At 39.0% G+C, this 26,044-nt stretch overlaps 2 protein-coding genes across 5 annotated transcripts in view; both read right to left on the reverse strand.

Annotated features, from left to right (window-relative positions):
• The window catches only part of LOC106935506 (vang-like protein 1), a 37,823-nt gene extending 28,941 nt beyond the window's left edge, over positions 1–8,882 (reverse strand). The window contains exons 1-2 of one of the 4 annotated variants that reach the window (XM_015016006.1): positions 8,735–8,881; positions 160–430 (exon numbers count right to left, since the gene is read on the reverse strand). In XM_015016006.1, coding sequence (XP_014871492.1) covers positions 160–230 — 71 coding nt within the window. In that variant the 5' untranslated portion in view covers positions 231–430; positions 8,735–8,881. Of the gene's footprint in view, positions 1–159; positions 431–564; positions 650–6,609; positions 6,934–8,734 lie in introns of those variants that run through there. The other 3 variants (XM_015016007.1, XM_015016008.1, XM_015016011.1) reach the window with 3 other exon arrangements.
• A 12,557-nt stretch (positions 8,883–21,439) lies between these two features.
• nhlh2 (nescient helix loop helix 2) lies at positions 21,440–25,721 on the reverse strand. Its single transcript, XM_015016014.1, has 2 exons — positions 25,061–25,721; positions 21,440–24,024 (listed from the first exon to the last, which is right to left on the reverse strand). The coding sequence occupies exon 2, from the start codon at positions 23,981–23,983 to the stop codon at positions 23,609–23,611; it is 375 nt and encodes a 124-aa protein (XP_014871500.1). The 5' UTR covers positions 23,984–24,024; positions 25,061–25,721; the 3' UTR covers positions 21,440–23,608.
• Positions 25,722–26,044: the final 323 nt, after the last annotated feature.

A 26,044-nucleotide genomic window follows, 5' to 3' on the forward strand; every position in this document is an offset into this window, starting at 1 on the left:
TGTTTTATGTCCCAAACATCAACGTGGCTGATGGTTTTTTTTCCCCTCATCAATAATAAATAATCACTTGTCAACAACATCAGCGCCGAATCAAAGCTGGGACTCACCAGTCCCAGCTTCTCTGGAGGTAAATAATTAACCAGCAGGATTTAGTCTTACCCGTGCCTGTGCGATCCCCGGGAGCGCCCGGAGTAATGGGAATAGCCGGAGTAGGTGGACTCCGTATCCATGGCAACGGAGGCCGGCCGGCTCCAGGCAACGCGGAGGCCGCTCCGCTCGACCGCTGGCAGACGCGGCGGAAACCGGCGGGCTCGTCTCGTTAAGCTCCGAGGCGATTGATCGGCCCGCTCAGGAGGCCGGCGGCGGCGGAGAGCTGGCGGCGGTCAGGCTGGAAAGCGACCCTGCGGGCGCCCGGTGCGGAAACATCAACCTGCAGAGAGGGAAAACCAGGATGAGGGAAATTTCAATTCACAACGCGAAAAGAATCCGTCAGAGACTAAGGGAGGCGAGGAGGAGGAAACGGCGTCCGACGGGAGTAAAGATGAAATCAAGCATTCGACTCACATCCGTCCACATCACGCCTGTTTATTCCCCCTCATGCAAAACGCTCAGATGTTGCTCTGCAGCTGCATTGTCAATCAGCGTTTCCTGTTCTGACAGAAATGTTACAGCAGCTCTAAACAGGTTCCCCTCCAGCTGAGCACTTCAGATAAAATAAACACTTCAGTCCTGAAGAGAAAAGAAAAGTTCCTCCAATTCATGCAAACGAAGACGATCAGGATAAATGGAGAGCTGTACGCAACATGTAAGCCACAACTTCACTGCAGCAACTCTATCAAGTCTATATTCTAGATATGAAGCACCCGTTGTTTTCTGCGCTGTTCTTCCCCGTTTATCTGGAACCACATCAGTGGTTGCACACCGCAGCAGCCTGCATTCGTTGACTGTCTTGTTGACTAACATCAACCACCATCATCAATCTGCAACGACACCTGGACAGGGCAACTCCTGTCCAGTTGGCTGAACCAAGAACTACCAACGGAAACGACACAAAAACCTCTGAAGACAAGAGGCGACACAAAATGCAAACAAAAATGCTGTGGTGTCCAAATTTAGCAGTTGTAAGATTTCCCTTTTGTCTTTGGTAAAACACCACGACCCATTCCTCCTGCTAGCGCTGAACTCTCAAATTAGTTTTGGTTCTGTTGACCCAGAATGTCCTGCATTGTAGTTAACTTCCTGCTTTTGGAGCGGCCTCCGGTCCGCTTGCATTCACATATATGCATTCGAACCGCTCCAGAGTTCACTTTAATCAAACCGAAACCGAGTTTTCACATCAGTTAGATTGTGAATTCATTCGTCCACAAACAAACAAGACTTTGTTGACAAACAGACGAGAGTTCGACTGATGTGAAGGCGTCCGATGAGTAAAAGCTGAATCAGTAGATACCAAACAATTTAAATCAACTTATCCAACACTGGAAAGAAACATTCAGGAAAAATTATGCCAGAACCTTTGTTGTAGCAACAAAACACGTATCCAAATCATCTAAATCTCTAGCAAGTCAATACCTAGAAAGCAGGATCTCCAGAAGCCCCACCCAAGCTTTAGACAACTCAGACTCAAAGCAAAACCTTAAATCTGTTCGACATAGTGTTCAAAACTACGTTAAGGTTGGTACAACAGGTTGGTAATTGAGTGCTCTGGTTTTGGTGCAATCAGAGGAAGTGGGTAAGCATGATTTGTAAATCACCAAGATCAGCATGAGAGCTGGGAAGAGCTGTTCGAGTGGCGCGTTTGGCTCAGGGTCAAATTTAACTGCATATTTCTGAGGGATGGCAAAGCGTGAGTCACAGATACCTTGAGGCATGCTTTGATGTAGTGAGGGCGCGGGACGCACATGCACACACATAATCACAGCCTCTCACTGCACTGAGGTAGTTAAAACCCAACCAAAATAAGAACCGAATGTAGTTTCTGCAGAGATACGCCTTCCTTCGGCTGCACCCTGGAGTTAGCCCCACGATTAGTCCCAAAAACAAACCTTAATCGGTCAGTAGAGGTTGCATGGGTTAGGATTCTGATATTTGAGTCACTCTGTGTGCGTCACTCTCATGGTTGTCACAGGCCTTTGAGGGTACTGGGATCCTCGTACTTGTAAATCATTTTAACTACCTGATTCATGCTCACATGTTTAAAAATCCATCTTTAACTGGTTCTTAGCAGGAAGTTTCACTGGGATCCCAGAGAGTCCTGCTCAGAGCTCCGTACACTTCAAGATCAGTTTGGGTTCAGGGTGGGAGAAAAGGATCGGTCAAAAGAAAGTATCTGGTTGTGATCTTAAGTTACTGGTAATTGGTCTGAATTTAGATATTCTCTCTCCAGTCATGCGCTAGGTTTTGTCTAGTTTCAGTGCAAATACCTTAATACACTTTGAATAAGACAAAACTAACTTACAAGTAACTTTTCAACAAAGTTTAAGAAACTTGTCTTAAATCAATAAATCTTCATAAATGTTGAAAAAGTACCAATACTCGTGAAATAATCTGCCAGTAGAACTAGAACTTTAAACAATATTAGGGAATTATTTACTTAAAACAAGCTCTATATCTTGCTGAAAAGTTGCTTTGTCTTATTTCAAGGGTACTAAGATATTTTCACTATATGCTAGACAAAAATGTTTTGTAAGATTGTGTTTTTGGAGTGTTTAGACCAATCATAGCACCGTAGACCACAGCTGCATTCACCGGCTCACACTTTAAGATGATTTCTTATACCAACATGCAGATTGGTAGTGCCATGAAATGGAGTCCATCAAGCTGGAATTAAAACTAGGACTTTTTAATTGCCAGATGAGCCCATGGTTTGGTGTGAAAGTTTAAGGCAATCGTCAAAGTAATGTCCAATATAAACACCTGATTTAATCCTTTTAAAAGCCACTAAATGAGGGATTATTCAGGTTAAATGAGTGTAGAATCGTTTTATGATGAATTTCCTGAGCTGACCGTCTCAGATCCTTCAACTCGTTCTGCAAACGGGATCTGGCTGTGAGCTTCACACTGAAGTGTAACAGGATACAGCAGAGCTCTCACATGTGGTCTGGTAAGTGGAACCACTTCAAGTTGGTGAATCGGGAGCTGAAAAGGGAATCTCCTTCTCCTGGAACCAACCCAGGCCCCCCGCTGAGCTGCAGGAGAGTAGCGCCAGCAGGGTGTAGCGCAGGGATGTCAAACTCAGTTTGGGCCGTATTAAAAATCTGAATGTTCTTAAAGGGCCAGCTGTGCCACAATGTATTGATAAAACCCATTAACTGATAAAATATTAGTAAATAACTGTTTCAGCATTCAATAAGTGCTTCTTTTCCCACTTATCAGGATTTTGTGATTTGTTGAAAAACTGGAGGAAATTATTGATGTAATCTGGAGTCTAGAGGGCCACATAAAAAGCTCTGATGGGCCAGATTTGGCCCCCGCACCTTCAGTTTGACACATGTGGTGTAGAGGAAAAGGAGACCAGCAAAATGACTGGCCAGAGATCAAGCTTGAGCGATCCTGCTGGATCTTACTAGTTGATCTAGATGCTATTTAGGGGTGTGGGAGAAAAAGGGAGCAGATTTTTTGTTATAAAAATGTTGAAACACACTAAATTATGCCCTACTTCAATCACAACATTAGGCTCAAAACTCAGGGTAAACTTCCTTTGGAGAAAATTTTCTCCCTCACCTTCAGCAAACCTTCCACTAACAGAAGGACAAGGAAATACTTTCCTCTTGAGAGGGAAAACAACACCAGAGCCACGGGCTATCTGCTGTCAGCGACCGTAAACCAACAGTCCTGCACGGCTTCACTTTACGAATAAAAGCAGCTGGCAGACTCCGAGTAGAGCGGCTCAAGTGGATTCATGTAACTGCCTTCACCTTACACCTCAACATGCTGGCAAATTGTCATGAAACTTCAATCAAACAGAATTAGTCTGACTACTTTTACTGCTGCAACGAGAGATAAGGATCTTCTCCGGCTTGTTCAAACCAACTGACCTGAAGATAAGTGGAGCTGGAGACTAATCCGTCTGATACCTGGAGGTAGTGAAACAACGACTTAGTGCACATGTTTCTAATTGTTATTTTTGTTCCTGTCCTGTGTCAGATGTGAGATACTGTGGAGAAGCTTGTTAGACCTAATTATTAGAGAAATAACGAATCAGGATGTTTCAAATTGATAATCTGGTGACATTTGCCCAAAAAAAAAAAAAAAAAAAAACTAAACGGTGGAACGTGGAAATTAGGGCTGAAACGATTAATCATGATTAATCGATCAATGAATTAATTGTCAACTAGTTTAGCAATCAGTTTAATCATTAATAGGAGTATAAAGACTCAAACAATTGTTATTTACAGAACAGTAATTAAGCCCAAACTGTGCAAAGATAATACAACCATTTGTTTCGTTAGCTGCAGAAGCATCTGTTGCTACAACTGATCAAAGAATGTTGTGTTATTGCATTTTAGGCTATACAATCTTTATTTACTTATTTAAATAAGGAATTTAATTATTTATTTGCATCTTTTTATATATTTCTAATCTTGCAGAAAAAGAGTTAGGTAGTTCAATGAAAAATCTGCAGAATTTGTTAATTCTTTTATTCGATTAATCAATGAATCGTCAGAATAATCGATTAATGAAATAATTGTTTGACGCAGCCCTACTTTAGACAAAATGGAGCAGCTTTATGGTATGTTTGGATTTAAATTAATCTAAAACAAATCTTAAGAAATGATGCAACAAGGGAGCATTAAAACTGACTTTTAACACAAATCCTTCCAGCTAATTTTTAATGATTTTTACATTAAAAAGAAAGTGAAGAGTTTCTAAAGTGATTTTTAGTGTTGGACCAATTACTTGTTAGGTGATTTTTGGTTGAAATGCTCTTTACGACAGGCTCAAGCTGTAAACTCTCTGGAATGAAGAACCGGTTTGATCTTCCTTTAAAGAAACCTCCAATTATGTCTTTTTTATTCTTTCACAACAAATTACAGCTGAACCTTTAACTCCTTAAGAACCCTGTTTGTTTCTTCAGATCAAAATCAAATATGACAAAAGCAGCAATATGAACCAAGAAAATAGTCAAACATTCTTGTTCTTTTAAATGTGTCTGGCGGCACTCCAGATTGAGATGATTGGGACTAATTTACGAGGCTGACCTTTCCGAAGTCGTTCCGGGAAAACTCCAGGAGGCACATGGCTCGGTCACACCCTGCTGGACTTACTGACCCACACTCCCTAAAAGCAGCGAAGAACTTTTACAGGCTGGACGGGAGATGCAGCGCAGGTCACATGATTGGGAGTTACTGAACCATGGAGGTTGACCCGGTCCTAAACCTCTGAAGGCGCACACTCTGAATGTGGAGGAGTCACCAAAAGGACAGGAAGAGCTCCTCCGGTTTTCTGGTGTACAGTGGCAAATTAGGAATCCAACGAACCAGATGAGAGCCACTCACCCAGTCAAAGAAAAGACACGATGATGGATCATTTTGGACCAGGAAAAGGTTAATAACTGGGAATCTGTGTGATCGACCCACATAAAGTTGTGCAAAATTATGAGGTGCCACCAACCGAAAGACAAAAGTGTCAAAGTCTGAGATTACTTGAAACTAAATAGGAAAAATAAAACAAAATTGGTGTTTTACAACAACAACAGCATGTCCTTGAACGCTTCAAAGGGAAACATTAAATATGCATCAAGCATAACACAGATCAGACTTTATTTGAATGCGACCCAGACCACTTGGATATCCGATACGTATCCGATCTCCTCAAATGTGACCTGGATCTGAACGTCCAGGTCGTATTCATCCAACCTGAAAGTCATTGATATTCGACAAATGTCCCTACTCCTGATGCAGGAAGAAAAACAACCATAACAGACTATAATGAGGATTAAGTTGTTAATATGATGGCTGCAGTCGGACTGGCAAAACACCGAGCACGCTCTCGATGTGTGACGTTACTGCGCATGCAGGACACTTTCAGTTCACACTGGAGAAAAAAAATCCGAACTAAAAAAATACAATTTGACAAAAAATCGGAAATGGGTCACTTGAGGCTGCAGTGTGAACGTAGCCTTAGTTGATTCCATCAGCCTTGCTTGAGAGGTTGAGCGGCTAAAGTCTTTCCTCTGCCTTCATCTCCCAGAATGCTGTGCGGTTCTGGTTTGGAGTTCAGTGAAATTATTGAAAGTTCTTTCGGATGTATGATCTATTAATATTGAGTCTATAAAACAAACTCTCAAATCAAATGCAGTTTCTAGTGGTGGGAAGCTGGTAAAACGCCAAAATGATTGAAAAATCTCTCCTGTAGTTATTGACTGGCATAATAATTAGGACCTGATGTGAGAAAAGATTCTACTCTAAGCTCCCAGCATGCAGTTCATTTGCCCGCCTCAGTGACAGCTCTCCCTCTCACCTCCTGCCCCCATAACACCCTCATAGCGCTGCCTCTATTATCGCACCGATAACACATCTCCTCACGCTGTAACACGACACAACCAGCACATGCAAAACAACGCCTTCACTTGAGCGAATGGGGGCTGCGGTGGGGATTGTAACTCACCAATGGCAGCGGTCACAAGACATGCCAGGACGAGTCACTGTGGAAGTCCTGACCCGGTCACTTGCTCTACGGGACGCTGAGGTAACCGAGGCCGCCGATTCTGTGGAATTCAATCAACATTCTCCAGTGTCACCGGACTAAAAGCTGGAGACGCCAAACAGAGTAGGGGCTCACACTGGATACTCCGAATCCACATCTGACCAGTTAGGCTTGTTCCTTATCATGCACCTGTGCTAATGTTAATTACAGATCACTATCAACTCCCATCTGCAGCGAGCAAAAGCCATGTCACGGCGACTCGATCCAAACCCGATGTTCCATTCACAGTCGGCCTCGACCTGTTGCATTTTTCAGCCGTTACTAGGCAACTAGTGAGTGCTGATCCTTGCTAAGAGGTCGGATGTTGATGACTGCATGAGCAAGTGTTTAAAAGAAAATGGCAAGGAGAATGTATTTTCCTCTTTTCATAGCAAATATATTAAATTGCAACCAAAAGAAGTTAAAATCAAGAGCACTGAAAAGGCAGCATAATTGAATTGTGAAGTGCCAATCAAAATGAAGGGTCATCGGCTGATTTTCCAACTCAATCCACACATTCATTCACTTTTATCAGATAACAAAAGCGCTTTCATAGATTTCAGGTAAAAAAAAATTGACAACATCTAAGATTTACATTAATATTGCTAGGTTGACGGGTTATAAATTACACGTATACTTCTTCTGAAGGCTACTGGTTGCTCTGTATGCTACTTGAGGGTTTCAGAGTAAAAACGGACTGAATACAAATGTCTGCCGCACTTGTAAGTATATTCAGAAAGAAAACAGAAAATTCTGCGTCACTTCCTTCCAATCATTTAGATCAGAGTAGTGTTTTTCTTTTTGAAATATTTTAGACTCAAGTTCTATGTGCTTCTCTGTGATGGTTTTTGATTCATTAGGTCTGAGTGTGGTTTGTGAGACTAAACTGCAACGTTTTGGATAATTTAGGTCAGTTGATGATTCACAAAGGAGGAGAATAACTTCTATACAGAGCACTAGCCCAGTAGTTAGGTTTGGTATCCTCTTGCCATTTATAAATGAATTAATAATTTAAAAACTACTTTACTCAGATTAAAACTTGATTTAGATAGGGGTAAATACTATACAAACTAGATAAGGACTCGATTAGTGACTTTTCTGCTACTTAGAAAGAACACTTGTTGCATTACGCCTCATGTGAACAAAATTATAACTAAATACACTGAGAATTTGACCATGTTGTGTAGTTATAAAGGTTACAAACAAATTATCGGTGAGTTATATGGATTTTAGAGAGCTGAACCATCTGACCGGGGCAGGTTAACCCTGGTTTACCCTACCTGTGACCCGGTGGCGGGCGAACCTGTAGGCAGGAAACTCCCCGGTTTCACCGTGGCCTCCGGTACCCCTCCGCCTCCCCCACCGTCACCTCTTTCGTGGTTTCTCTCATCACAAGCATGTTTTTTTTTCTTTATAGCACATTTATAATACCAACTACAATTTTAAAAAATATTTTACATCACATTGTCGTGTTTAAATTGCTTTTACAGATGGTTTACGGGAACTAGGAGGTCTACATTGCGTTAGTTAGCGTCAACTCCGCCGCCGCAGGTTACAGTTTACAGCAGAGCTGCGGTGCACCAGCCGGGTTATGCGGATCCATTCAACCGTGGGAAGAAGCACTGTTCACTTTTCCTCTAGTCTTGCAGTGTCTGTAACACTTTCTTCTCGATTTAAACGCTTGAAACCTGCATATGTGTTAGCAAGACATTCAACAATGTGCCTAAATGTGAATAAATACGGTTAATCGCCGCTGTCTGTGCGCTCTGTTCCAGTTTCAGGCGTTCACTTGAAGTTGAAAGCATTCCCTTTCATACAGGTAGCAAACACACCAAGGGCGTGTTCCTAAGTCTTTCCTTTAAAAACACGCACTGAGCCTAAATTCACCCTAATGTTATGTTAGCACAAGCAGCTAGTCGAGCTAACCCACATTTTTAAACGCGTTGGGAATTAACACAGGGCATTTATAACCCACAAGGCTGAGCTTCACACACATCTGCAGGAACACGCCTGACAGTAAATCAGCTGCTATAAAAACATAACTCACCCCTTATCGGCGGAGATATCATATCAGTGCCGTAGTTGGAAATTTATCCAGTGGTTGTAAAAAATAGTTCGCGGTAAGGTACAGTAGGAAGCAGCCCGTGGTAACCAGGAATCACCCTGGCAGTCAGGAATTTCACAGGGGGCAGAGCTTCTCGTGAAGACAGGGGTGGTGCAGTAGCACAACATGACGGTAGGGGGCGTTTCACGTATACACCAACCGCTAAATACCCTGAGTTGGGTAATAACCAGTTACCTTTACTTAAGTAACCGTTTGGGAATAAATTACTTTACTTTCACTTGAGTAATTTTATTATGAAGTATCTCTACTCTTACTTGAGTAAAATTTCTGGACTTTCTACCCACTGAATGAAAAACAAACGTGTTTTAACCAAAAATACACCAGACACAGACAAACTTCAGCAGTTTTTGTTAAGGTTTTATAAGTTTTATGTTTCATTTGTCTTATTTAGACGTTTTGTATTATGTTATATAAATAAAGTACTTAGATTTTGGTCTTTAAAATATCATAATTTCCACATAACTTTATATTTTGCTCCATCTGATTAAGTAAGTAAACTTTAAATGATTGATGTCTTGATCAGCCTTTTTACCAAATACTTTTTTAATTTTACTTGAGTAAAAATACGTTGACATAGTGCTACTCTTACATGAGTGCAATATTTGGGTACTTTGCCCACCTCTGAATTTTTTTTCTTACAGGATGATACGTTACAAACACAAAATTTAAAGCGTTTTTGGGTGGATTTTAAGTGATGGCTCCATATAAAAGTAGTCAATAATTGTGAAGAGGAAGAAAAACAATGATATTTAACATTTGCTAAAAATAAAAATTAAATAGAATGCATATGTTTGTAAAAAAAATTAAAAATCCAGTGACGTTTGTGGCAAAACAGTTCAAGACGTATGAATACCGATGTTATAATACTATAAAACTAAAACTAACAAAAACTGAAATTGAGAAAACATTTTCATCAACTGAAATAAATAAAAAAGGTAATTAATGAGGAAACTATATTAATCATTTATAAAACTAAAACATACTGAAAACATAGATATAATATCCTTCATTTTTGTGTTTATTAATCTATTTATTAGCTTTTCGAATTGATCTGAAATTGGCAGGACAAAAGCAAAAGTTGGGAGAAAACACAAGTAACTTGGCTGTTCAATAATAACTAAATACATTTTTTGAAAATGTTATTTACCCTTAAGTATTCATTATACCCAACTGATGTAAACAATGTCACAAAACAGTACTATATTGTAAAATTTTAGGTGAATTCTGCACTTAAAATTTAACCAAAGTATGAAAACCTTAAAACTACTACTACAACTAATAAACAATTAACAATATGTAACAAATAATAAGTAATAAAAACTAGCAAACACACTCTAAAAACAAAACAAAAAAATCACAACAAAATAAAACTAAACTACAATCCAAAGATGAATGCATTCCAAGGAACTGTATCTTAAGTGCAACTGTCCACACGTTTCATGTTTTCATGTTTTCGTCACAGTCCATGAAGCAGAATAAAGCAAACAGTTGACACTCGCTCCACGGCAGCACAACAAAGAGTTGAGCGATAACAATCTGGCTCAGACTCAGTCACAGAAAGACACAATGAAGCCAGTGAGGCCTTCAGGCAGCCTCTTAAAACAGAGCGCTAACAAATTAGTCTTTATTCTCCTCCCCTGATAGTATGAAAACAACATTGTGTAATATTCTGCTCTGAATTCATGTTTATGTCATTCAGATGTTTTGAATGTACAGAATTCAGTTAGGTAAAAGTGATCAAATACACGGGTGGGTTTAGAAAGCTTTCTTTTTCGTATCAGTGACGACTGGATTAACCATTTGGAAGGACGATGTGGATTCTGACTTGGCAAACATCATGTTTGCTTTGGGACATTACTTCTCTGTTTGACCCAGTTTAGACTGTAAGTTTACTCACTCAGGGTTCTGATCCGTTTGCCCACTGACCATTTTAAATGTGCTTAGTTTTGGTTGTTTCACAAATTAAATGAACAAAATTGATAACTGCCTGAGGGAAATGAGGTAGCTATCATTTAGAGCACATGTGTCAAACTCGAGGCTCAGGGGCCAAATCTGGCACACTGTAACTTTTTATGTGGCCCTCTAGACTCCAAATTACATCAATAAGTCACTCCAGTTTTTTCAGAAAGCCGCAAAATTCATGCAAAATCTTCAGATTCCCACATTTATTTCAGATTTTACTTCAAATTTTTCTCACAATTGGCCAAAAACATTTGGTTTAAGTGACTCCTTCCTCAGCCTTACTTTATGTCAAGTTGTAGTCCATGACCAATACGGCAATTTACAAAAGACCACATTTAACATAATACTTTAGCGCAAATATTGTAAAAAGTCCTTACAAATATTTCTAAATTAGCACCAAAAAATCTGTGAATTTGATTACTAAGGAAACAAAAAAAAATTACAAAATCCTGGATGGATTTATCTATTTATCGATATTTTCACAATTTCATGGGTTTTATCAATACATTCTGGCACAACCGGACCTTTAAGAACATTCAAATTTTTGATCTGGCACTAAATGAAACTGATTTAGAGTGATACGTTTTTGTTTTTATTTACTGACAATAACGGCTTCTGTTTTGGCAGTAAGTTTTCCTTAGCTCCTCGCAAAAACTGAAACCATAACCCACCTCAGTTATGTCTTTGCTGAAGGTAGTTTATTTTATCGAACATTATATTGTTTATAATTATCTACTCATAATGAATTTTTATTTTGGGAGAGTGTAGAGTTTCTTTTGTGTAGCTGTACATTTATTGCACGATATTGGATTTTTGGTCGACATCTGATATGCCGATATCCTAAAACTCATTTGGCTGATAATCGATACCAATACTGATATTTATCCAAAGCTTGTACAATGGACTGCTGATGGGGTTTCTTTTTCTCCGCGGTTATTTCCCTTTTGGCCACTGATGTCCAATATTAAACTTTACAGCTAATATCAGCCGATACCGATATGTCGATAATACCGTTCATCCCTATTTAAAGGATTTTGAATTTCCACTATTTCAGTCGCTGTGTTAGCCATAAATTCTTGACTGCCAACAGGAAGTCAACTAAAAGATCTAAAACGTTACACAATTTAAAGATTGTCAGGAATAGATTAGAAACAATGTCACTAACATTTAAAAAAGAATGAATGAATGAATGTCCTACCATCAGATAGTTCAGTTTACACAGCAGGAAAATTATTCAAAGCATACCTGCAATTCCTTGGAATGATAATAAAATGAAGATTTTGGAATGGCCTAGTCAAAGTTCAGACTTAAAACCAATCGAGATGATGTAGCATTACCTTAATCTGACTATTTGTCAATATTTTGCTTGATTTTTCCTGTTAGTAAAGATAAACAGCATGTTGTGCTGTTAGTATTGTAATATTGCGAAAGAGTACACTACAAGCCTTACATTTCTTAATTTCTCATATTTCTCTTATTCTTTATTCTGTCACAAAATAAACCAATCTCAGCCTGTTTATAAAACACAAGGCAACAGATGCCTGCAGCATTTACATGCCTGCATAAAAATCAATTTTTTCTCCTCCTTTGAAATGCCTCTTTACCATTACTCACAAGCAAACACTTCAATACATCTGATCTGCTGCAGCATAGCAGAGGTCATGACTGGAACATGACCCCTGACCTTCCGCGTTTATATTCCCAAGAGGACACCCGTCATACAAGAAAGATGAGAGACTGACTTCCATATTAGAACTAATTTTGTGACTATTACAGTTTAGTCAGTTTTTTCATTGCTAGTTATGGTTCTTTAATCAAAAATCCTTATTTGCGATATTGATATAAGCTTAAATGTTTGAATGTTTACTTAGAAAAAATTATTCTGGATTGAGAAATTTTCCTGTTCGGTCCAAACTGTTGATTGTGCTGTGTTTTGTGCTTCAGTTTGTTTAGTAAAATTTAATAAATTTGTCTAATTCCAACCAATTATTTTATCATCTTCTAGCTGCTAAACTCACTTAACTTTCTCTTTAAAAATTTGAGTAATCATTAACTTAGTAAAATCATATATTACTATTTTTATTAGCTCTGAAATGTATTTCAATTTAATTATTTTGAAGTGTCTTTTAGCTGTTTATTCTGATTTTCTACTTAGACATTGATAATTTTTTATTAAAGTACATTTAAAAATCTGGTTGCAATTTAATTTATTTAAATATTTTTAGTTGTTAAGCATACCAATTTGAAATAATGAAGTAAAATATGAGAAAATGTAAACATTTGAGTATTTTTTTTTCCATAGGTACATTTCAAAAACTGGCTTATATGTAACAAAATCTAATAAATATATTTAAGTTCCTAAAGTTACACAATTTGAATTCATAAACAGATTAAAATACAGTGGAAATTGGCCAATTTTATTTGTTAAATTGTTACCCTTATTACAATTACTCTTGTAATAAGTTAAGTAAATTGTTACAATTTAAGTAAATTGTTACCAGAGTAACAATTTACGTGAATTGTTACTGTTGTAACAAGTTATTCTTGTTAAATTGTTAGTCTTGTAACAATTTAGCAATTCTTCCCCATTTTCACAGTAAAGTTCAGCTATGTTTGTGGAATATGTTTGCTTAGTTTATTATTTTTTTAAGTGTTTAACGATGGAGATTCTACATGAGAGTTGGCCACTGCTGCTTTATAAATGAATGCCAAAGGATGTTAGTTTAAGATTAGCATGCCACCATGTGGCAAGAGTCCGCCATTGCATCAGAGGCGGATGACAGATGTACATCAAATTTCGGCATCTGTCTTACAGTGTATTTTTAGATGTTATTTTTTATGGTTTAAATTATCCCTTGTGTATTTTATATCAATTTTATTTATTTCTTAAGGGAAAAGGAGGATAACAGTGAAGCTCTCTGCCTATGTTTGAATCGATTAGCTGTAGAAAAAGCTTTGAAATCTCGTTAGCAACTGAATGGAAACGCGAGGCTCCGAGGCACCAGCGACGTCCGACCAGCGGCAGCAGAAGCGGGAGCGCGTGCTGTCACTTTTCACGCGGGAAGCGCGCGCAGATGGCTCGTGTTGAGATAGCGAGGCGCTGCCGACCCGCCCGCCCCCCTCCGGAGATGAATTCGATTTGGTGTCCGGAAGATGGATGGATCCCCCCTCAACGACGTGGAGTTTATGAGTTTAGCGGGGTTTTTGGGTAAATAGGGGAGAAAAATGGAAGCGTGTAAAAATGAAGACGAAGTGGGAAGAGATGGAGTTTATGAGACCCCACGCATACATGCAGAGGGAGGGGGTCCACAGCTGGTTTTCACATCACGATCCCGGGCCGAATGCAGGGCCGAAACAAGCCTTTTTAGGGCCCTAAGCAAAATTATATTTGTGCCCTCCCCTCCCCCCCATTCCAAGATATCAACAGCAAATACTTTTCTTAAGCTACTCTAAGTGTGTAACATTACTTATTCGCTTCAATTATTCGCTTCAATTACAAATGACACTAGTTAATTTTTAAGCCAGTGTTAATTTGGCTATCGATTTTATTTAACCTTACAGAAGTAACTATATTAAAAAAAAGTATTTTGAGTCTCAGAATGGTATTTAAGAGTACAATTTTTAAATTAACATCAGCTAAACAATAATTTACAATAGTTTGATATCTTAGCAGGAAGAGATTAATCCATTATTTGTGTACTAAATATAAAAAATATATATATAAATTGTTTTTCCATGTGTGATACCATGTAGTTTTATTATTAAATGTTATATACATATATTTTATAATTGTTGCTTGGTGCACTTGGGGCCCTAAGCAGTCGCTTAACTCGCATATACCTGTGAATATGTTCAACATTTTTTAGATTTAGCGACAGTTTTATGTTCTACAAATGTTTCTCAAAAAGTTTGACTTTAAAACTTATTTCACTCTTTTAAACAAATTCTCTGTTGAAGCAATTTGGTTAAATTTATATCCTTATTTTCTGTAAAATCATTGTTTTCTTGTTTCTGAATTAAAATAGTTTCAGAATTGAAGACGTAATAGTGTAACAGGTCACAAAGATTCACCTATTATTGAACATCTAAATTACTATGCTATATAAAATGTGAGTAATTTTAATGGTTAGTATAATACCTACCAAACAGCTCTTCCTTTATGACTGACTAACTCTGGATCTACATCCTGGTTGGACGTGTGTTGTCCTCTGGGGCTGAAAAAAGGGACAGCAGGATGCTGAATAAACTCCCTTTCTGACTCATGGTGACTCGCATCCAGTGGGATTTCCTCAACAAAGCCCCAACAATTGGATTTAAAAAAAAAAAAATTCTTAACCAAATTGAAACCTAATGAATATCTCGTTTTTAACTCTCCAGATTGGGCCGTGCGCCGGGTCCTCATGCGTGCGCACACACCTTATGACAGACCCCTGCGATACAGATGGTCAGAGCATGAGGCTGAATGAGAGGGGGACCATCCGCGGCTGCTGACGCATTGTGGGGGGACGTCTTCTTCAATGCAGCACTTAATGAGAACAGACTGACTCTTTCTCCCCTCCACCTCCCGATTCCCCCCACTTCTTCCCTCCTCTGCCCATTTCCATCTGTTTGGAGACAAAGGGCCACGAGCCAGCTCGAGCCCCGGGACCCTGCTGGTGAAGTAGGCAGGGATAATACGGCCCATCCCGCGGGCTGCATTTCAACACATGGACCTGGCTTTGTACTTCTGCAGCACGAACACCCTTCAAACTGAAAACGCACACACCGGGGCGTGAGCGCCAGAGAAGGGAAACAGAGTTGCAATATTGACGAGGGACTTCTTGCCTCCTTCCATAATACCCTGCGACGCGGAGAATAAAGGAGAGGGCGGAAACACAAAAAGCCCCGAATGTTGTCGCTCGTACTGCGAACATATGGCTGTTTGTTGTCATACTCTTTCTCCCTGTCCAATTTACACAGAGCACTCAGGATCAAATGAGCGTGGATCAATGTGTGTGCGCTCTCCTCCAGGCTTTGAGTGGGCCTGTACCTGAATGATTATGAGGAGAAGGATGTCCAAATGCTGCTAATGGCCGATGTATAATCCCCTGCCGTCTGCACACACCTCCTGACATATGGTCAGTCCTCGGCCTCCACCATTACATAAGCCACACCGCGCAGACAGGGTGGGGTAGGGGGGTGGAAATGTGCTACTTTCTCACACACACACACACAGAGGCCACACTGTCAGCCAGGCTGTTCAGCGCCCTCAGCGCTCTGGGCTTCGCCTGTCACTTTTCTTTCTGAGGGTCTTTCTAAAGAATAAATTGAAGAGTACCGATGCTACGGAAGCTTCTGGGATGAACGGCACAAATGGGCCTGGTGGTGCTCCATCGCAGCGTACAGATGGACCCGTCCATTCAATAAGCTTGAGCAGAAGTCTGTCTAGCCCGCCATGCCAGAATCACAGCGCTTGTTTTGTGTTCTGAAGAGGACAATCTGTTGATGAAACATACTGGTTTTTCTTTCCCTTTGACAGAAGCCACCTAAAATACAGAGCCTGTCAGGTCGGAACAATGGGCCTGTAAAATCTGGTTTATACTAGTTAAACACAAAAACGTGAGGTTGGAGGTTACAAAGAAGCAGATGATAATAGAGGCAACAGAAAATTGTACAAGCGCTCCTAAAAAAACAAAACAATAATCCACCTTTCAAGTGATTTGGGTACGACTTCAGCAGTTTTCACATCTAGAGACCAGAGGGGGACAAACAGTCACCACAAAGGTTGTCCAAAGGTTGTCCTAATATTTCCGTAGGTCACAATCTACAAAAATTCAAATGAAATCTAACAGCTCTAAATGACAAGATACTATTCACATTATCATCCAAACCCAATGAAAGCATTGGGGTTTAACATGAGTAAACTTATTTCTTCAGGCTAAAGGTGCTACTAGCTTCTTGATTAACTCCCCTAACTGTGCAGCAACAGACAAGTTCTCACCTTACATAGATAGTTCCTGTAACTTGATGTAAGCTTCTCAGCCAAAAGTCAGGTTTTACCGCCAACTGTAGCATCTTTGACGTCGCTCTGCCTCCACCTGAACATGCACATACGCGCATATATTCCTAACACACAAGCGCATTCTTAAAGTAAGCGCATCCCCTGTTGCTGTAGGCTGTTACAAACACTTAATGTATGTTTTTGTCAAGTGAACGAAAGCAGGCGTGTTGACGGTGCTATGCCAGCCGACCATTCTGGAATGTAATTTCTAGTTAGTCTTCGCTAATTTTGAACTTTTAATATTCCCCTTGTCTCTAACTATTCATGTGATTGAGAAGTGTTGAAGTGATTTTGCATTTAAAACTTGCAGGACACTGGCCCTCAAATTCCGGCTTTGCAGTCCGCTACCATTAAAGTTAGCTTACATTAGCTTAGGCTCATATCAAATCAGCTACATGTACTAGCTAGCTATTTTTTTATTTCTAATATCATGCACTGATTGCCTCAGAAGTAGTAGCTTGGATCAGGGAATGATGTCACACTGAAAACAGAACAGAAGTGACCAGGCTAACTCCTGTTAGCGATACCAGCAATGATGTATTTTTCAAAATTCTATGTTTAAGTGTTATAGGAACACATTATCTAAAAGAAGTTTGCTTATTTGATGACATTCAAACCATCAGAAGCACAAAATAAAATTTTGTAATACTTAATACCAAATTATGGATATGTCCAAATTCAGCAGTTGCGTCCTTCAAAAGGACCCAGAACAAAATCTCTGTAATGCCTCTTGGGAAAGGGTCAGTGAAGGTACTCTAGACCTCAAATACAGAGGGACAAGGACACACTTGTGGGTCACATTTGGAAGACTTTTCAAATTTGGACAACCTTTGTTGCATCGCTGTGACGTAGTCGACCTTCATATGTGGCCTTCAAAAGACCCAGGAACTGAATTTGGACACACCCTGTGTTGTTTATATGAAGCAGCAGCCATATTTAACTTTGATGTTGGGAATTCTGACTCCAGTACTGAGGTTCTTCAACACACCTAAATTCATCAACAAGAAGTTTTGTATTTTGGAAGATCAAATTGGTTTACTGGTTTTGTTTTAGCTCCACTGCCCAGCAAGTGCTCACAGCAGGTGTTGCAACAGATGAAGGTAAAAGTCGAAGAAAGCCTGACAGATGAGTCACAAACTGACAGATGGAAGGTCAAAAAACAAAACCAGGACTGCAGAGCCACACATAGATGTTGTGGTTTGCATTTGGATTTTGCCCTTTTTAACCTGCCACCCCGAAGTAAAGTTAAACACAACAGAAAAGTTGTGAGAGGTTAGATGTTTCTCAATCTCAGTGTAAATGTGTGAAACTGGAACAACTCAATCCATCATGTAAAATCTGACAGATTGGCACAACTTCAAACCTAACGATTGTCCAATGAAACCGGGATTCTCCAACCTGTGGCACTGGAGCCACATGTGGCTCTTTAGGTCCTTCAAATTGGCTCCAAATAACTTTGGTCAGTCATGTAGAACTGACCAAATGCTTTGAGATATATATATATATATATATATATATATATATATATATATATATATATATATATATATATATATATATATATATATATATATATATATATATATATGTGTGTGTGTGTGTGTGTCTTTAGTGTGGAAGCTAAGTGGGTTTATTTCAGAGTATTCCTTCATTCTCAGTTCAATTGTTTTTGTTTTTGAGTTACATTTTTATTTTTCTGTTCTAGGTTTGACATTTTACAATTCTACATTGTACATATTTTTAAACTTAACCTATTTTTTGAGAACATTTATGGATGGATGTAGTTTTAATCACATATTTTGTTATATAACGCATTCTGCTGCATTAAAGCAGCCTGTGGCATTTCCACGGTTGAAGGTTCAGCTCCCACTGGGCCACCCAAGCTTCACAAAAAAAGGTTGAACTCCTGATAATCCGATGTAGTTTGGATAAAAGCGTTCACACATCTCTTCCAGTCTAACTCAACAAGCCTTTCCTGGCACAATCGATGAGAATAGGCGTGCAGATATCTTACAAATCGTTATAAATATTTGGATCTTTGCAGCTCACACCATTTGGCAATATTATATCTCCGCTCTCGCTCTCTCATAAATTTCCATCTCTCCCATCCCTTCTTCCTCGCCGGGTTTCCCACGGGAGGTGCCAGACGGCCAGTAATTTGGTTGTCTTGGCTCGTCTGGAGTAACACCTGCCCCCTCTCTGGGGAGGCAGAGAGCCTTTCAGCCAGCAGCATATATATATGTAGCCTACCACTGCCTTTAGCTGCTGACCACTGAGTGTGTGTTTGTGTGTGTGGGTTTTCTTTCTTGCTGTGAATGTGTGTTTGGACAGTAGAGTGAACAAGGGGTGATGTCTCATAAGTACGCTAAAGTACTTATTCCACCTTTCAGCATGTGTGTTTGGTGAATGTAAATGTGCTGGGCCAGACATTAGGAGGGTTTTGGGCTATTATTATTATCACATGTTGTGGTTTGGTGTTTTATTGGTTTAAGATTTATAATACACAGGGTTTCCACTTGTGTATTATAAGCCTGGCGGGCCACCAGGCTTTGCTTGCCACCCGCCAGGCTAAGCATTGCTTCTTATTTTATTTTAAAAGTCTTTTTATATACTAGTAACAATAATAGCAAAGGTGGGTTTATAGTTAAAGCACTGAATTGATGCAATTGATGTACCGTGCAAGAATGGCGCATCATTCGCTCCGTCCTTGGACACACTTGTAGCGTATATGTGCACCTCTGAATTTTTGTAACCACCTTTCACTCATAATGGTCTGTTTGGAAGGTCTTCTTGCATAGCAGCTTCACCTGCATGGCTCCTCTATGAAGGTTGTCTTTTTGGTGAGAACTGCACCAAGGAACCTTGATGCATACGCAAATCTCAAAGTGCAACTATAAAGGCTTAGTTTTGCTTTTAGAGGTTCGCGCTGAGAGTGCAGTGAGACTGATGTGAGAGCATATATGTTTCCAGTCAACTTTGAACATTTTCAAAGATAAAAAAACGACGGACAATGGTGGACTGCCCTAATGCCCTGACAAAACAATGACATCGTCCCCCCTTGGACCAAACCTTCAACCTCAGCAATCGTCAAACCAGTTTAGAACCTCAAATACAGTAAAACCTAAATAAAACCCATATGACAACATAAGGTGCCATTCGTAAGGCCTTAGACTTGAGTGACAACTATTATACACAGCTGTAGAAAACATATAACAGTGGTCAACCTTTCCAGGAGTGTCTGGCCTAAAAAAAAAAAAACATTACTCCAAGATTACATCCACAACTCATCCAAGAGGTCCCAAAAAACCCAAAAGACCATAAGGTTCATGAGAGCAACTTGGCAAAAATGATATCCATAGTTTTTCTTGACCAAAAACATCAGAAAGGTCCATCTCACATTTTACAAAAACATATTGATAATATCTAAGACTTTCCCTATAGTCAAACATGGTGGTGGAAGTGTGATGCTCTGGGCTACTTTTCTGGATAACCAGCAGAAACAGGTGGAACCATGAGTTATGCTCGCCACCAGAATGTCGGGCCCTTAAACTTAACCAGGTTTGGATTATGAAGCAGAAAAATGATCCAATACGCATCAGTAAGTCCAGGAGTTTTTTCATTGGCTAAAAAAACTCCCAACAAAATGAGAGCTTTGGTGTGGACTAGTCAAAGGTTGAACTTTTTTCTAGTTATGTTCTATTAGCAGTAAACAGAAACAGCCGATGGTAGTTGCTGTTTGATTAATGTATAAAAGCTTCATTTTGTTTTGATTTTTCTACGATTGAAGACATTTTTAAGAAGGGTGCCATGTTTATAACGTAACGTTTTAGAAAGGAAAAATATAAAATTGTCATTGAAATACTCTATTTTCATGTGGACAAGGTCTGTGAATCTTGATCTCCAAGATCATTTATTGTTTGCTTGCATAAAATAAACCTGAAAGCGCTCACTTCCTGTGAAGATGTGTGTGGGTTTTATTTATACTCTGGTTTATATTCTGGGTTTCTATGTTTGTAGTTCAGTAAAAGCTCAAGTAAAAAAGCCAGAATTATGATTAGAAAGGCAGGTTGTCAACTGACCTAGATATCATTATTTAATATTTCTATAACACATCATAGTAAATCATAGTAAAAGTTGGCAATATAAACTGTTTATCAGTAGTTTTGTATTTCTTGTTGAGATATAACAAGTGTAGCATCACTAAAGGCTCAGAGGATAAACCCTTAGTGTCTATTTTCCAACAACTGTGGTTTAGTGAATTGGGACTTTACTAAAGTGAGTTAAAATGCTGCCAAAAATCAATATTTTCTGCCAGCAGGAGCGTGTTTGAATTGGCTGCCACTTATTTTGCCACTCATGAACAGGCTTTATGCAACAAAACATTGCAAATTTCAAAAGAAGGCATTCAAAGGACCTCTTATAAAACAATGATACAAATGAGGTTTTTAGGACTTACTAAGTTTGGGTTTTTACGACAGATAGGTTGGGAGTCCCAATATTTGTCACTAATGGCTTGCCATACAGCATGGTTGTCTCAGCTAGCATGTTGTTAGCTTATATATTTAATGGAGTTTAATGAACTGAAATGTTTTAAACGTATCCCAACATAGGAAAGGGAGTCTTTCTTTAGCATTTGTTTTTAATTAAAAATAACACCGGAAAATATGAAAAAAGTCTGTCCATTAGAAACCAGCTGTCACACAATAACTCTACTAAAAAATCTGCATAAAGCAACAAGTCTACACAACCCTGAAGAGACAAAAAAATCTTTGGATAGAGGATATGTGTTTTTTTCTTCTCCTTTTGCTATAAAATTACTTATTGGAATTTCCAGGATACAAAGAAGAGACAAATAAATAAACGTTTTCTAAAATAAGAGCCTAACATCAGCACATCGAAGAGAATAAATTCAGACTTTGTTTTTGGTCACAGCAAAAGAAGAGGTGTCATTCTGGAGATCACAACAGAACCTCTTGTTGTCATGAACTGACAGAAAAACGAGGCGAATCTGAAAACTGAATGACGTCCCAACACAACATTTTAGGGAAGCAGACACCTAGGGGGCCGTGGGGCCCCACAGTTCAAGTGCTCATCGTTGCCATCGATCGATATAACAGACATTATCAAAGCAAAACAAGGAGACATCGAACATACATTGAAAGCAAACAGGAGATGCAGTGGATTAACAGAAAGTGCCATATTTCTTTTTTTTTTTTTAAACAGGAAAACACCATTACTTACCACGTTCAATTTCACAGCCTAAAAATATATTGAATCGACAAACAATATACATTTATACAGAAAGAAAGACCTGTAATCCGCATAAATAAATTAGCAATAATATTAACGCAATTAAATAAATAAATAAATAAATAAATAAATACACTTTAAAATGATTAAGGTCACAATTTCTCATGTCATAAGTAGCACTTGACGCATTGAAATTTATTTTTTTTTTCCTTTACGGAAAACATCTTCTAAACTATAAGATCTAAAGCAGCTATTTTGTTTACATCCCTTCATTTTGATGTGAAAAATGCCCCCCCACAGCCTGACACAGTGAAAAAAGGGGAAACGCGCACTGTAAAAAGTGAAATTTGCTTCAAAAAAATGTCTTTAAAGTTGAATTAAGCAGTTTTATTGCCTACGTTCCATTTCAAGCAGGAATTTAACATTTAAAATTGTGTTCAGATTAAGGTAGTTTAGCAACAGCGCTAATGCTAAAGTCAAACTTGCTAGCAAGTGGAGTGTTGCACACCTGAGGCAGTGGTAGTTTTCAGGGTAACTTTTAATCAGATCACCAAAATGATCTTAAAAGATAACTTATATGGTGAACATACATATTTCCCAACAGAAATACTGTTTAAAATCTATTTACTATATAAATCAAAACAATTGCACCAATTTTATTTAACTTGTACAGTTTTGTTTTATCAGAATTATGAATTTATTAGTTTTTTTAGGCAAGAATGCAGATATATTGAATCGCTCAGGAAATGCATCCATGTAATTTTTATTGCTTTCAGAGCTTAAAAGCCTCAATAATCAGCTGGTCTCTCCCTAACTCATCAAAGTCTGAGAGGAAAAAAAGATTTTATTTAACTGATTTTTGACAATTGAAAAAAAAAGTGAAAAAATGGATGGTTACATAATTGGTGAAAGATGAATTTCACACCGTTAAGTGGAAAACTCTTAAAAAATAAAAAGGCCAAAAGTTCTTTAAAGTTATAAATGTTCTACTGCTGCAAAAATAAATTTTAGAGGATATTTACTAAATTAATTCAACTTATGTGGTTTCAAATGTAATGTTTAATACCTGTTGAATTCAAACATACATTTTCTTCTTTTTATTCGTCCTGCAGAGACCAGTAAGGCTATCACGGGTTGAATTAAACTCTCATAGGAGTTATGGTTTATTTAAAAAAGCGAGTTTGTTTAGTAAATTTATATTCAGCAGTGAAACTTGCTAGCAAGCTGAACTTTTTAACAGTGAGACAGCTGCTGCCACACAACAGCACATCTTAGCTATGGTTTCTTTTTTTAACACCAGACTAGGTAAATTAACTTAATTAGTTAGAATTTCAGTGACTAATCATCGTTTATGTGTTAAAAGTTGGACTCAGAAGTCATAATAACTCTACCCAACTAAATTGTCTCTCCAATTTTATTGGTTGAATTCTAAGTTCGGTTTTTTCAGTGTAGCATGTCTGCCCAAAGTACCATCTGTGAAAGGCTTAGAAAATACTGCGCGTTCTGTAGAAATCTCCCGCACCAGTCCGCCCGTCCGCTCCCACTCAGACATCCAACACGTGGTTCAGGTAGGAGATGTAACAAATAGCCAGTCTGAGGATCTCGATCTTGGAGAGTTTCTTGTCCGGGGGCAACGTGGGCAGCAGCTTGCGCAGCTCCGCGAAGGCCACGTTGAACGCCTCCACCCGGATCCGCTCCCGGGTTGCGTGCGCGGAGCGGTACTTGGCCGTGGCCCGCCGCCGCCTCCTCTTCTCCTCCCTGCTCAGCGGCTGCTCGGCTTTGCATTTGGCCCGCTGCTCCTCGCCCTCGGTCGGCTCGTCCGAGGTGCAGCCGGCCGACTTGAGCCCGTTGAGCATCGACTCCGGGTCGGACTGGGTCCACGACAGGTCCGCCTCGGCTTGGTCCGGACTCAGCATCATTTTTACGCTCGGCGTGTTGGCGGGCGAGCCTCCTCGAAAACCTAAGGAAAATGTAAAAAAAAAAAAAAAAATCGAAAAGAATAAAACCATATAAATCAAATTAAAACTGTGCTTAACATAGGATTTAATTAGCGTTGAGGCCCCAGTGGAGAAATCTCTCAGCGGGCCTCCATACATCCATGATGTCATAAAATCTACTTAAATAATATATAGATTTAAATTAGCGTAATGTTTTAGCATTTATTCTAAAAAGTAAACACTGTAGAACATTTACTAATATAATCCTGATGTGATTAATCTCAGAAAAACGAATTGCAGCAAAGTTTAGGAAACCTCTCCCAAACACGTGGATGTGTTTTTATGACTATTTAACACGTTAAATAAATATATATTTAGTTTAAATTCAACTCGGTTCAGAGTTAAGTTTGTTTAAACAAAATGATCAACATTCAAAAAGCAAAAGAGGTTTTTAATAACTTTCACTTTTCAGTCACATTTTGGCCTTTTTAAAACGAAAGGAAACAGTTTCCACTTTTATTCATTTGAACTTTGCTCAGTGGGTGTTCTCCTGTCTTGAACAGAACAATCATAATATTTAATGCTTTGGAAGAAAAAAAAACTAATTCAGAAATATTTTTAGCTTTTTATATATAATAAATCAAAGTTAAACTAAATAAATGGTTATATTTAAAATAAAAAAAAACTTAACCTTAGGTGAAAGAAAAGCCTTAAATATGAGCCAAAAATAAAAAATGTATTTCTGATTTTCTTTAATTCAACTTGTGTTTATTTATTTATTTATTTATTTATTTATTTATTTATTTATTTATTTTTTGAAGAAGAAGAAGAAGATGCTGGCCATTTTTCCCTCTGAATTAACATAATCAGAATTGGCCATCTGTCACAGTGTGATGAACACATCTGCTTAGCTGAGGCCGGAGCGACTTGACAGTAGATCTGATGGCAAAATAAACTAATAAACAAAACACTACAAATAAAGCTGGTTAGAAAATCATCTGAGTTTTCTAGCTAAAATAAATGGGGGGAAAATGTAACATTTAAAGATGATTAACTTACTTTGAAAGAGAGTTGGGAGGCAATTTGGTTCTTCGTTTAATTAACCCAATTCCCAATTAACTCATATTCCACGAGCCGAACGAGCATCAGATGTCAAAAAGACGTGCATTCAGGCTCAAGGAAGTGGAAAGAAAATGCAGAGAGAAAGTACTTTTTGTCACTTTTTCCTGATGGAAACTTGCATCGCAGAACGCTTTGAAAACGGACCAGAAGTCTTCCTGGGATCAGTTCAGGAAATCTGCAGAAAAATGTCAAAATTAAAAAACAAACAAACCAAAAAACCAAAAAAAAAAAAAAAAAAAAAAAAAAAGAAAAAGAAAAAAAAACCGATTAGGGTGACGATAAGAGGGGATCAGCCGGTCCTCGGTTGGATTTCAGACAATAGATGAGCTGGGCTGACAGAGAGGCTGCTGGTCCGTCCGCCTGTGGAAGATGGAGATGAAGAGGCTGGAGATAAGCGACACTCTTCCAGGTCGGGAGTCGAGCAGATCGCAGATAAATCCCCCCCGCCTCGTCGCTCTGATTCCTCCTCATCCGCCGCGCGTCATGTGGAAGATAAGATCCAAACGATCCTCACTAATAAAGGCTCACTTCATGGACAGAGGGGACGGAATATATTGGAGGAATGGGCATTGTCTAACGCCGCCCCCTCCCTCCAACCCTTCCTCCTCCTCCTCCTCCTCCTCTTCCTCCTCCTCTCCTCACGCCCCTCGGCCCTCAAGCGCTCTGCCTCCCGTGGGAGTAGTGGGCAAAGGGAAGGCAGAGATGTGTGCATGATAAAGGATGGAGAGGGGGGGTAAGAGAAGAGAAAGAGAAAGAAATGCGTGTTGTGAGTTTGTGCACGTGTGCGTGTTTTTAGTGAATAGCAATGATTAAAAAATAGAAACTGTTTTGTTTGAGATGCGAGAGAGGGCAGCAAGGGGGGTGTTGATGGGCGATGAAGGAGGGGGTTAACTCGAATCTTTTTATCATGCATGTTGGCTT

This window comes from Poecilia latipinna, unplaced genomic scaffold (genome assembly GCF_001443285.1).
Source record: "Poecilia latipinna isolate Pla-1442-1.1 unplaced genomic scaffold, P_latipinna-1.0 Scaffold1973, whole genome shotgun sequence".
Lineage (NCBI taxonomy): Eukaryota > Metazoa > Chordata > Actinopteri > Cyprinodontiformes > Poeciliidae > Poecilia > Poecilia latipinna.